The following is a 15,000-nucleotide window of genomic DNA, read 5'->3' as shown; positions in this document are numbered from 1 at the left end:
GCGTCCCGGGGGCTTTAGATAGTTACATTCAGCTTCAATTCAACGATTATAATAATATCCTATTTCGAATATTAACTGTGTAATTCCGCATGCAGTAAAATTATTAAAACACTTTTCAGTTACAAATGTACACCCATATATCCTTTTATTTACCTAAAACTTACAATTAGCATAAACTATCTAAAGCCCGGGACTCAGAGTTACCATACAAGAACACCACAGGCGGATGGACAGATGAAAAAAAAACAGAGTATAGTTAGGTTCCAATGATAAGTTCACACTATTGTGAATTCGCGCGAATCGAATCGCGCAAGTGCAGGGTAATACTATATATATTATATTATTATATATATATATATATATATATATAGATAATATATATTATATATAATATATATATATATATATTATATATATATATGTATATATCTATATATATATATATATAATATATATATATATGTGTGTGTGTGTGTGGTGTGTGTGTGTGTGTGTGTGTGTGTGTGTGTGTGTGGTGTTGTGTGTGTGTGATATAACTTCAAGAAAGCTGAGAAAACTGTGCCAGGTATAGCGGAGACGACGAACTACCGCTATTCAATGAAGGAACAAGTCTTTTGATTAATAATGACTCAAGTGTTGTTAAATACTCAGAGTCCTTATTGTAACCTAAAATGGAGAAGTGCTGTTTCTTGACTTCAATCTTACATTTGATGGCATGATTTTTTATATTTGAATGCTCTGGTCTACTTAATCTCTGGCCAGTTCTAAAAACTATACCCCATGTGGCTGCATATCGCATTTGCAACAGCCTCTTGGTAGATCCAACGTAAATGCCAAGACATCCTTGGGCACATAAATTTATACACAACATTAGACCTCATAAAAGGCTGCAGACGATCTTTAAATTTCCAAATGCAGACAGGGAGCCAATTTTACTCGGATTATTTGATATTCATTTTAATTTTAAGCATGGAATTTCACCTTCAATGATTCGAGTAAGTTTCTGAGACAATTTCAGGTTGGAAATATAAGGAATCGAGGCATACAAAGAAACTCATGTATGCCTCGAGTTTTGGTTAATGGCCGGGAACGTAAGCCCCGCCGATAACAAGGGACTGCCTGTATAGTTTGTGTGTGTGTGTGTAAATATATATCTAATATATAATATATATATACATATATTATATATATATCATATACATATATATATATATATATATCTATATATATATATATATATATATATATATATATAAATAAATAGATAAATGCCACGAAGGAAAAATAAACGAAGGAGTCTGCGAGATCTTTCGACTTAAAAGCCCTTTACTGAAGCAGATACGCTTCAGTAAGGGCTTTTAAGTCGAAAGATCTCGCAGACTCCTTCGTTTATTTTTCCTTCGTGGCATTTATCTTTATTTATGGATTTATCACGTTCCTAACTTTCGTGATTCTGTATACATATATTAAAACTGTAGTAACTGCATTCAGGTACTACAGTTCATCCTTTAAGGGCAGAATGAAAGCATATCCTCCTAGTGCAACAAACTTTAACAAAAGTAGCCAATTCATTTAAACCACTGAAGGACCAAATGCATCTTGTCATCCCCAACTCACCCTCTTAGATACTTAGTTAATTTGTACCAAACACTTACGTCTAGTGCGAGTTGAGGACAACAGTTGTTGTGGCGACCTTAGTCGACCAGAAATGACTCAAGTCAATGAACTTTCATCTCGGCCGCACTCTCGCTTGCTTCCTAGATACAAGCAGTGGGTCCTGGATACCAAGGTCTAAAGAATACCATATATACTATTCTTTAGACCTTGCTGGATACAAGGCTCTCCGACCTCGTCTAGCCCACACTCGTTAATCTGACTGACTTCTTTATCATAGTATTGTAAATCTGATTCAACTAGGAAATAAAAGTGTGACTAGATCCGATAGAGTGCGCATATATATAATATATATATATATATATATATATATATATATAATATATATATATATATATATATATATATATTATATATATATATATATTATGTATATATCCTATATATATATAGATATATATATCTATATATATATATATATAATATATATATATATATATATAGACAGAGAGAGAGAGAGGAGAGAGAGAGACGAAGAAGACGAGAGAGAGAGAGAGAATTGTTTGTTAGGTATCCATTAAGATTTGTTATGAGTGATGATTTTTAAAACTCAAAGAATTAAACGATGGCAATAGAAGCTATAACTTTCTCCATTCTAAGCGACGGTGACTGACTGTGTGATGTTAACTTTGTGGTCTCGTTTTTATTCCTATTCTTTTAACTGAGCCAGGGAAATGTCTGTGACATGAGCCTGTGGTAACACAACACGTGAGGCTAAACTGCTCAGGCCCCGAGTCTTCGCATTAGGAGTGAAAGGGAGTTTCTACCCGCTTGAAGCGAGAGTTGAGAGAGTGAAAGTGGTCGACAAAGACCCATAACTAACTCTAGTTGCCTGTTCGGTAACCAACTGCAGGTGAGGCTTCGGGAAGGAAGCTGAGGGTATCACTGGTGATTGTTTGTTGATTTTTAAATGGTTTGCAACATCACACACACACACATAATGTATATATATAGATATATATATATATATATATATATATATATAATATATATATATTTGTGTGTGTGCAAGAAACTCGTAACTCATGAAGAACATTCAGTGGAAAACGTATTGAGAGAGAGAGAGAGAGAGAGAGGAGAGAGAGAGAGAGAGAGAAGAGAGAGTAGAGAGGAGAGAGAGAGAGAGAGAGAGAAAGATAGAGGAAGAGAGAGAGAGAAACTCACCAACTGCTGGATGACTTGCTCAACCAACTCCCTCAAGGAATAAGTTGGGTGAAGACTGTGGATGTGTTTGACCAACTTGGCAATGACCTCGGTGTCTGTGTCCGACTCGAATTTGTGTCCCTTCTGCACCAGGAACTGCTTGACGTCTTTGTAGTTGGTGATGATACCTGCAGGAAGACGCGTGTAAACGATATTGAGGAGAAATGACAATCATTTTACAGCTTTTAACAAAACCATCAGTAACCTCTCCCTTTTCAAAATAGAGAAATAGCAGTAGTGGTAGTAGTAGTAATTAAACTAAATGATACACGGAAACTAAAATAACCTAGCGCACTAGACCTCGATGCAAGGGAAACTCACAAAAAAGAATTTGTAAATAATCCATATATGTACAATGGTTTGCGCGGGGACAGCCTGTTTCTCTGTTGTATACCACTTGCATGGGATGCTATATAGGTGCTTGTCAGAGTTCCTCAAGGTCGAAGACAGATAGACTGATGAGCATAAAAACTGAGCTGTGGTCGTAGCGGAATTATAATTATTGAGTAATAATAACACAGCTTTATTCTGTGGTTAAAATTGCAAGAGCAACCTATAACTCCAAACAAAACGTTTAATTTAAATATACGTGGCAGTAAACAGGCAAAAGCACCAAAACAGAAGAGCATCGACTGAAACGAATCATTTGGGATGAAAGTGACGTTTACTTATGTACCCTGACTCACTGTAAGAACCACTTGGTAAACATAACTGTTCTCTAGGTAATCACATTCTTGTTATGTATTTGGGGATGGAAGCAGTTCGAGGTGACCTTTAACCCCTCCTACCCACTCGCCCCCAGCCCCACTCCAATTCGTAGCCACTCGTCCCCCCCACGACCAGGTATATCTTCACCGTTAAGCCTGGCATTTCCTGGATGCTCATCAGTGATCCCTCTCCTTCTAGTTCTGGAATCGCCTCAGCTTGAGGAATTCGCACTTTTGCTTTCATTATTGGAGGTAAGAAATACAAAAATATAAATCTCCAGATTTGGAAACCAAAACTGAGTTGGTTTAAATATTTCACAAGGGAAACGCATTATTAATAGTAGTAGTACCTACTCTCGAGTTATCGAAAAAAAGTGTTTCAGATTATTTTAGCACTACAACATTATGAAAGGAAAATCTTTATCAAGACAAACCCAAGTGCCTATGAACTTTAGTGCCCATAAGCACAAAATTAACAGAGGAAATTCTTTTATTTTAGGAGGGATCAATGAGATATAGGGAGGAAGGGAGGTAAAAGGTTACATGATTACAAACTGAAACTATATAGCAAGTCGATATCATATGCACGTGTCTTCGTGTACATGGTATGTGCTTCTATCCTTGACAACTTACCATTGTGCACAACGACGAATTCATTGGCCTCATTGGACCTCTGGGGATGCGAGTTAATGTCCGAGGGCACACCGTGGGTTGCCCATCGGGTATGGGCGATGCCAATGTGCGTCTCGAGTTCCTGGTCGAAGCCGAGAGAGTCCTTCTGGGATTCGATCTTGTCTCGGAGGCGCTTGACCTTCCCAGTCTGCTTGACCAAAGTCACCCCGCCATCTACGGAGTCGATACCTACACCTGGAAGTACAAGCGAGCGAGCATTATTAAAACGTACTATATGTGTGCGATATTTGTGAAGGCCTGCAAGGCACATGCTTGCAGAAAAACAGGAAGACCCGGGAAGGCGAAAGAAGAATGAGGAAGATACAGAAAAGAATGACATATACTACGTTTAAGTAACATCTGATGTCTGCAGGGATATGATAAGAGAATGAAGAAGATTTCTTAGTAAAATACGTAGTGACAAATCGGACAGATGTAAAACCCGGTATCATACAGCAAAACAAAAAGCAGAAATGTACTATAATTGTTCACATAGACAATAACACTAAATTCTATTAAACTACACAATTAGATAATAGGTGAAATGCCTGTGTATTATTTTTTTGTATACAACGAATACCCTCGGCTTATGAATCTACACCCAATTGCCAGAAAATCTTCAAGATGAAAAATCAAAGTAACACAATGAACTTATCAAGAAGCACAATGCAATTGCAAAATGACCTTTATATTGCAGTCATTTGCATGGGCGCCCAGACGTAGGGGCAAGGGGGTGGGGGGCACTTGCCCCTGAAAACCTGTAAAATTATATATAATATTTGCTTTATTCATTAAAAGAATGCAGGCGCTGATACTGTTTTTGGAATTAACCTGCTACTTCAAATGGTCAAAAGTGTTTGTCTGCTTGATACCGGAAACTATCCATGTACCTTGAAAAATATGCGGCAGCCGCCCATGGTCAGTTTTGAAGAGACAAGTAGTATATTAATGTCCTATTATCAGGGTAAAAGCAATATCAGTTTCACAGGCAAATCCTGAGAGCCAGAGCCCCAGCTGGAACCAGGATTAATAGCTATTAATCGAAGTAAGTCTTTCTTACCTGCGGAGTCATAGCCACGGTACTCGAGTCTCTCCAAGCCGCGGATGAGAAGTTCCAAGATTTCCTCCCTCTTCTTGGGAGTCAGATAGTTCAAGTAAGCGAAGATTCCTGCGAAGCACAAAGAAAATGTCATGAGTACAAGAGAATGCAGTCATGCCAATCTGCATTTCATCTCTCTCTCTCTCAACATGGACTTACTATTACAAATGAATCTTATCATTGATCAGTTCTACATCAACGCTGATATACCTGTTGCGGCAATAGTAAACTAAATTACAGTTATTTCAAAATTCTACCCCGCAGTATAAACCACAACCGCATTGTCTGCCTAATACGAACACGAACCAAGATTTGCCAAAAGGAATTTTCGACAAAAACTCGTTTCAGTCACTATATAGTGACGTATCAATTGGACCAACGATATAACTAAAAATGTTGATCCTTCCACTGTTTACGCTTTCTGTATTCATATAGGCACCTATTCCTTCTCATACATACGCATATAAGTACATACTACATGTTTCTTGAATTCTTCTGACTTCAGATTTTATTTCTGCTTAAACTTTTACTTCATATTTCAGCAGTTGTTTCCATGAAGTAACTCTTGGCTTGCTCTCTTGACACGTGTGTGCGTTTATTTCAAGTGAACAAAGTATCACTTCATAGAATAAAACTGTGAAGATTAAGAACAAAATTTCACAAAACAAAAACAACCGATTGGAGAGCGCAGTGATTCAGTGAGCAACTGAAACTTATCAGTACTGATAACTTCAAGAAATGTTATCCGGAACACGTGATAAAATTTGAAGTCTAAAAAACAAAATCTTTCAATCCCACGAGAGAGAAGGAAAATAAACAGAGCAGGTTTTTCTGTGATTAACGCATAGCCTTGCAGTGTCTTCGTTGCCTTTCATGTAACCGTTAACTTGAAATCCTTTGTTTAGGAATAAACGACACTGAAAGTACCTCATCGCTCCCACGAAAGTGTTTCTATCACTGAGGTCGGCAATTTAAAGGATCTACTTGGAAAATACTGTAGCGAAGTCTTATGTTTTACGGACGGCCCTATTCCATTTACTGACGTCTAAACATAGTGTGTGTGTGTGTGTGTGTGTGTGATGGTCGTCCAAGCAACTGATAAGTCTTTTATATTTTATCTGAATTCGTTTGCATTATCAAGAATCCCGGAGTAATTTTTGAAACGTTATTTTTGCTGCATAAATCGGTCACAGATAAAGGATTGCCACTATATTAATACCTATACTGTCAAGTGTTCTTAAGGAAAACTGTAGGTATATTCATACATGGGAGGTTCAGCACTCATCCCTTTTTATCACAGAGAGAGAGAGAGAGAGGGTGTATGTGTGTGTGTGTGTGTGTGTGTGTGAGTAGTGTGTGTGTGTGTGTGTGTGTGTGATGGTTGTCAAGAAATGATAAGTCTTTTATATTTTATCTGAATTCGTTTGCATTATCAAGAATCCCGGAGTAATTTTTGAAACTAGTTATTTTTGCTGCATATCGGTCACAGATAAAGGATTGCCACTTAATACTACTACTGTCAAGTGTTAAGGAAAAGTGTAGATATATTTATACAGGTCAGCACTCATCCCTTTTTATCATAGAGAGAGAGAGAGAGAGAGAGAGAGAGAGAGAGAGAGAGAGAGAGAGATCAGGAGAGATTGAGGGAGAGAGAGAGAGAGAGAGAGAGAGAGAGCGTGTACGTTATCAGGTTATTGTACTGTCCTCATCAATCCTGTTGATACGACCTAGCTTTTATGAAGACTTCAGGCGCTCATAAAGAACACCTCCCCTAAACATCCTACAAAACCTCTATAAACGTCAGCAGGGAAGTTAAACAAACAAAAATGACTAACGTCAGCGAGGAAAAAGACCTGCGAACGTCAGCCTGGAACACAGGGGGATGATAATGCCAAATAAGGCCACGTAGTCAGTCGAGCCTTTCTCTCCATCCACTCACTCGAAGGACTTCCTGTTGCAGGAACGTGTTCTGTTCACCTTTGCTCCGACGGCTCTTTGTTGATGGATGGGCGCTTGCTCTTGTTAACATAGCGGAGCAAGAAGAGGAGTCCCGTTAATGGGATATTGCTTACAGTGCCTCTTGCGTGGCAAACGGGGACGGTGCCTATTCCCTTTTTTTTTTGAGCGGCACTGCTTAATTTTACCTTTAACTTTTCTTCCGTTCCTTTTGCCTTCCTCCCATCTTTAGGCTGTTCGGCTTCTTTAACCCTGCCTAGCTCTAGTTTTCATCTTTCATTTGAAAATAACTCCTTCGAGCAAACTATCTCTTGGAGTGCCCGAAATTGTGACTCAGCGGACTCGTTTTAACAATAATGATCATGATCTCATGGTCTCATACACGAGTTATATAAATGTACTGTTAATATGATGCATAAAGTGATAAAATCGAGAGGTGAAGAGATCTCTGTGGTTCTAATAATATAATAACCATGACAACTGGGTATTACAAATGAACAGTCATATCGATGTATTAACTGTCATTTCAATGAGGCCTACTAAAACTTGAGCACAGTTTGCTCTTCAGCTCATGGAAATGATTCATGTATTTTCAGTGTCAGTTCAGAATGAAACCAACGAAAAGTGAACATAAAACAATAAAAATTACAGCAACTAGGGTAGGAGCCAAAGTTCAATTGATCTCAACGTAACAAGGTACTTGTCGGAATAGCCAATCACCAGGCAAATAAGAACGCAGCAGCTGGGGCAAGTTCTTCTGAGGACCTACTTTAATTGTTGCACTTGTTGCTCCCCATCGATGCCAGCACTCCGGCTGTGATCTACTGTAACCACACCATGAGCCTATGCATGAGAGAACAGATGTTCCGCGGGAAAAAATACAACTTTGTGGTTTTTAAAAATTGATCTTCAAATCGTTAGTGCCACCTCCTATGGATCCTCCGCATGTACTGCATGTCAATGGTTATAACCAAAATAACTTGCATTCTTTTTCCATTTGATGGGTGCTTCAGCTCCCACCAGATGTGTGGAGAAAAATAATTGTAAAATGACTACTTAGGTTTAATTGTAAAATGACCACTCAGGTTTCCGAAAAGAAGGCTGGAGGGGTTTTGAGAAGATGGGTCTGTACAAACGCGATAAGTAGAAAACGTAAAATTCTTTGGAATACAGTTTACAACAAAAATCAATTTTTTGCAGCATATGCCTGGCCCCTGTCTGTGTGTAAAACGCAAAAAGCTGAGCCACTGGGTTTCATTCAAAGTCCGTTATTTTTACTGCATCAACTCCACACCAACGCTAGGTGGCATACGTGATAAAATAGTAATTCAGAGGTACTGTAACCTCTGAAATGTAGTATTGTAATCATCCTAATTTAAAATGCTTTAACCCTTTCGGAAGGCAACTCCAGGCTGCAATAACCTTCTGGTTCTTCGAAAGCTTTTTAAGGATGAGGTTACTAGCACTTGTCCACTCCCTATATAGCCCATAATCCACCGATTACGTCTCTTACTGCTAAGGGCACAATGGGCAAATTCAGGATTCGGTCTCAGCTGCTACCATCAACCCACAGTGGGTATGATAATTATCATTATTTGATTATGATTAATGATTATGAATCTACCTTGGCGGCAAGATCACAGACAATCTCTCAAGGAGACCAAACTAAAGGTTATCGGGGTAAGTTCTGTTGCATTTTTGTGGTCAACCGACGGCCAGAAATCGTAAACGTCGGGTCTTACCGGAAGAGGATACTGAACAAGTGACTGGTTACCCTTGACAGGCACTCTAGACACACAATCACAACATGTAGGTTTGTGCGCTTCGGCTCCGAATTAAACGAAAATCACTTCTACATGTTCATCTCTTAACAGACTCGTCACAAAGGAAGCGTACGCAAGCACACACAAATACATTCTCTCTCTCATTTATATGACATTTTTCTTTGCAATTAAATATATACTCTGTAAATTTGCGTCGTAGTCAAGGTATTAAAAGTTAAAATCCCAAGAACATCTTATATATACTAATACAGATACACATTTATATATATATATATATATAGATATATATATAATATCTATAATATTATATATATATTAATTGTAATCTCCTTAAGAACGAAGATATGGTAATTCAATTGTATTCCACATAGGAAAGTGAAAATAATAGATTATAGATATATATAATATATTATAATATATATATATATATATATAATATATATATAATATAATTATATATATATATATATATATATATATAATGCATGTTTTACATTAAGGTACGAAATGTCCTTTAATATCTAATTCGCTCTACCTCAGAATCAATATATTTTCATATATGTTAACCGAAGATGAATTTTCTAGTTGATAATAATTTCGTCCTCCCGTGGATTCGAACCAGCGCGCAGAGGGGAAATCAGGACTTCTGTGCACTGGTTCGAATCCACGAGAGGACGAAATTATTATCAACTAAAAAATTCCCCTTCGGTTAACATAGCTGAAAATATATTAATTTAGAGGTAGAGCGAATTGGATATTAAAGGACATTTGTAGCTTAAAGCATGTATATGAATCACGATGATGCGATAAAAATTCGTGTATATATATATATATATATATATATATATATATATATATATATATATATATATAATATATATATATGAAGAGAATCCGGAGATAAAGAAGCCAACATCCGGAGTCAGGTATATCCTTGAACCGCTAAATGAAGGACGAGCGACTCTCTAAGCTGTATCAGAAGGGCGTCACCACACTATCTTGCAGATTGAACGGACTCTCTAGCACCAGGTCCTTCGGTTCCCTCACTTCCTCCGCCGCATCTGGCGGCAAACACTTCCGAATTTGACGATTTCTCATGTTCCTCCTGGCTTCCATTTTCCTCCACAATATCAAATCGCCTAAAGACATTCTGATTCGTCCTTAATCCAATGAAGGCCAATCTCCGACCCTTCGTCGACCCAAACATTTTCATTTCCAGTAACCAGACTGGTTCCTCGACTCGCCCTTATTGTGTCCTCCTATATGGCAATTTCAGATAAAAGTTGACGATACAGTCAGTAGACTATAAAACAATAACAGCCAAGGTCTATAGAGACCTTGAAAGCGAGTGAAACATGCCGTATAGATTTTTCTTTCCCATGGGGTACTTATGGATTAAGCAGGTCCGGATTTGCCTCATGGACACAGGGGCCACTTGCACATCGGCCTCCACAAAGTCACACTTAGTTTTTGTTCTTTGTCTCTGAGGGACCGTGTGGAAACATTACTCCTATTTACAATACTTCCTCTGTTGTATTCTACTTTTGGTCAGAGATCATAACTGTTACAATTAGTATATTCAAGTTTTTCATTTAAAGATATTCCCAAGCACGTGTTCCTTCGTGCTACATTGGATATATATATATATATATATATATATATATATATATATATATATATATATATATATATATATATACGTATATATATGTGTGTGTGTGTGTGTGTGTGTGTATGTGTGTATATAAAATATATATATATATATATATATATATATATATATATATATATACATATATATATATATATATATATATATATATATATATATATACTATATATACATATATATATATATATAAATGTGTGTGTGCGTGTGCGTATTACATAAGCTTACGACCACAAAATACATTACAAACATATACTCAAGACTAGTCTATTGATAAAACTTTACGGACACCTGCTGCTGTACACCTGTTCTAACCAGCATATGAACAGGTGCAATAAATGAACAGATGAGGATTCCCTTACACACGTGTCCCGAAAAGCGAACCGGTTTATTCAAGATCACTCCAGGTAATCATAAAAACCATGCGAAGTATCAATACTGACCAGAAAGTATGAATACTGAATAGGAAGTATGATCACTGGAAAAGAAAAAGAAGAAATCCTGAATGTTTCCCTCCATCTACTAGCTAAGGAGAGAGGAGTAAAAGGGACTTGTTTTCGAGGTGCCCTACCACCAATTAAACGACGAAGAACTAAACGCTGGAGGGAGGCAACAATGACAAAACGGAATTCCATATAGTAATTTCACGTCAGAGTTTCCAAAATTATGTTTGTCAAATAGAGAGGGAACTGTTTAATGAAGACTTCTGAAACACACAAGAGGCAGCTTTACTGCTATCTAGAATGGTGCTGTGGCTAATCCGACGACAAGATCTTGACCTCAGAATTGATTTGGAATTGAAAAGGACAACATCATAACTCGGATGTTGGTCATAGAACGGTAACTTACGGTGTCATCGTTCGCTCTCGAAGCAACTTTTGAACAGACAACTAGCAACTGACGACGACATTAATAGCGACAGCCTCCTCAACCCCCAGACACTCCTACGGATCCTCTGCTTTCACAAGTAGTAGGCTACAGTGACAGTCTCGGCGCAGGCGCCAGAGAGAGCTGTCGAACAAAACAACATCTGGATTCATAAACAACGGAATCCGCAAGATCAGTAAGACTCCGAAAAAGAAGACTATCTGGCTTTTATTATTTAGGCCTTTTGTTATCAACTATCCCTTTCACTTGAATAATCAGTTTTAAGTCCGACTTATGTAACTAAGTTGTTTTGAACCAGACACTCAAAAGTGAAAAACCTTTAGTTGAGGAGTCATTTTACAGAAGTGCCAAAGCTTCAGCTGCATTGAACATAATTATTTGTAAATTTTACCAACTCAATTTTAATACATAACATCATAATAATGACTAACTTATCCTACGCAGTTATATGGCCGCTGAAGGTTGGGCTGAGCATAGGTATGGCTAAATTCAAAGATGTAAAGTCACTTCAAGTTAGTCACACACACATGATTCTTACTTTGAGTTCCTTCAAATACAAGTTTTTAAAGAAAAAAAAATAATAATAATATATCTGCGTCTGTCTCGGTGCAATAGCACTGGACCCATCATGGAATCTTGCTTTCATGAGCATATATTAGTATCTTAATTTCCTGGAGACTGCTACGTCTGCTTGCTTATATAACGTGCGACTTATTCAGACTTCAGTAAAGACAAAGAATTCCAGTGATAAAAGAGGACTGCCAACCTTTCCGTTTATATGAGGAAATGAAAATGAATATCGACATAAAAAAATATTTGAGATACATCTAAAGAAGCGCTCCACAGACGTGGTCGGCGTCTGGTTTCTTTATCATGAGATGGGTGTGGTTGAGGAAACCGTTTAAGGACCTTGGAGAAACTGGTTGGTTAAACACAAGACAGGCATACACACACACACACACACACACACACACACACACACACACACACACAGAGAGAGAGAGAGAGAGAGAGAGAGAGAGAGAGAGAGAGAGAGAGAGAGAGAGAGAGAGAGAGAGTCTAATTTATCAAACAAGTTTAGTCTATATCAAGATCACGAAGTTAAACCCTACCCATGAAGACCTCTAGAAGGCATGAATTTCACAGAACAGAATTATCATCATCTCAGAACCAGAAACTCGACAATGCAGAGCAAAAACGAAGCTCTTGAACTGAGGGAGAGGATCACCTTGAGGAAGCTGACCACGGTTCTCCAAGATTCCACGGGGCACCGATAACGAATTCACTTGCGCAGTTACTTTTCGTTTAATGAGACTGGTAGCATCGAGCCTTCTCGTTTAAGCTAACTCTAATTAATTTTGAATACGGATTCTGCACAAGCATAAGCAATGATAAAAAAAAAAATGAGCAGGGTAACAAACTGAGGACTGTTTAATACAATCCAGTCAAGCTTTCAAGACACATCAACCCGTCGTATTGATAAGTAAGTCTATCCGATCTACAATTAATACAGAACGACTATTTTTCTACTAGACAAATGACCAGGTCTCTACTCTACTTCCAAAACTTCTTATATACTTTTTCATTGATTTTGTGACCTTGGACACGCGTCAGCAACATGCCATCGCTCTGTGTGTGTATGTGTGTGTGAAGTGCAAATGGAATATATATTATTATATATTATATATTATATATCTATATATATATATATGTATATATTAATATATATATATATGTATAATATATTATATATATATTATATATTATATATCTTATATACTATAATATATATTCCATTTGCACTTCACACACCAGCATTGTACAAACTACATGCCAAAATACGAGTACGAGTCTGCTTAATCACAAACATCTACAGCAAGAAGCACCCAGCAGTAGAGGTAAGGGCGTCCACGTCAACGGGAATCAGCTTCCTCCCTGTTTGACCAGATTAAGAAGTCACGTGCGTCGTCGATGATCAACAACACAACTGACTCGTTTTCCTTGGATAATGGCACCATTCGCTTCCTCTCCGGACCATAATTAAATATCATAACTACAGTGTTTCATTCAAGTGCTCACAGAAAATCTTGCACCCTGGAGACATTGAATGCAAACAGAGAAATGGCAGTTACACAAAACCAAAAACAAATGAAACACGCCTATCTGTAACATTCCTTGCAGATGATTCTGCTCATAAATGCTCTGAATTAACAACCCAAGAAGCACACCAAATACTGAATGGGCTTATACAAAGGGCCAGGACAAAAAAGAAAGACACATAGTACACTACTTATAACATGCAATATCAAATACCCACCCAAAAAAGGATAAAGACTGGAGGACGCGTTGCCAAATATGAATACAGCATCCAGCCGAAAACAATGAGAGAGAGAGAGAGAGAGAGAGAGAGAGAGAGAGAGAGAGAGAGAGAGAGAGTAAATAACCTTGGCATTAAGAAGTACCGTATGGTCCAATCCCTTCTCCACTCAAAAAAGTAGTTACTTTTTCACAACCAGATATTACTCTCTATACACAACACAGCACAGTAACAATATATGCAAATGAATATATATATATATATATATATATATATATATATATATATATATATATATATATATATTCCAATTCTTATTGAAAAGTTAATTATATTGCATTTATAGTAAAAAAAATGCCAATATGTATTCATAAAATTAAAACCAAAAATGCTATACCGTAGCTACATGTCTACCAGTCGCCAAACGCAACTGGATTCAGCATCGAAAACCCAGGAACTTATATAAAAGCTTTTTGCTCATTTCTTTCGTTGTGATGGGTGGGGGGGGGGGGGGGGTTAGGGTGGGGGGCAGGAGACGAGGCTCATTTTCGACCTTGAGATTTCGCGAAAGACTTGCCAGACTTTTGTTTTAGCACCATAAGGTCTAACTTTTAAAACACGGCAAATTGACGTTTCCAGACAGAAACTAGATTTAGTATCATATTTTACTCGATAAGTCCAAAACACTAAAACTGTAAGCGGCTGATTTTTCGACGAAACATATCCCATCCCTCCTCCCCCAACTACTACCTCCCACCCCCAACGACCGAGAGCCTCCCCTTCCCCAGATACACAAACATACGCACACAAAGTTGTCTTAAGTCCCTGGTTGGGACAAAAGATAAGTTTCACCTTTACGTAAGCTCCCGTCCCATGCGAATATCAGGCTCTCGGCCTCCCGGTTTATAAAATTAAAACGCATATCAGAACCGTGTGAATTCATAGCATTGGATTCTCAAGATGCTGTAAATTTAGGAATTTGGCCTAGATTAGATGAGACTTCTAAGGCCCTTGGGATAGTGTCACGTTAA

The 15,000-nt window shown here is 37.7% G+C and overlaps 1 protein-coding gene across 1 annotated transcript in view; it reads right to left on the bottom strand.

Moving 5' to 3' along the window:
- LOC135226562 (glutamine--fructose-6-phosphate aminotransferase [isomerizing] 2-like) overlaps window positions 1–15,000 on the bottom strand; it is a 52,177-nt gene that overhangs the window by 30,290 nt on the left and 6,887 nt on the right. Inside the window, 3 exon segments of the mRNA XM_064266239.1 lie at window positions 2,839–3,005; window positions 4,218–4,451; window positions 5,317–5,424. Coding sequence (XP_064122309.1) covers window positions 2,839–3,005; window positions 4,218–4,451; window positions 5,317–5,424 — 509 coding nt within the window.

Source organism: Macrobrachium nipponense, chromosome 14 (genome assembly GCF_015104395.2).
Source record: "Macrobrachium nipponense isolate FS-2020 chromosome 14, ASM1510439v2, whole genome shotgun sequence".
NCBI classification, from domain to species: Eukaryota; Metazoa; Arthropoda; class Malacostraca; order Decapoda; family Palaemonidae; genus Macrobrachium; species Macrobrachium nipponense.
This window is presented reverse-complemented; position numbering and strand designations above follow the sequence as displayed.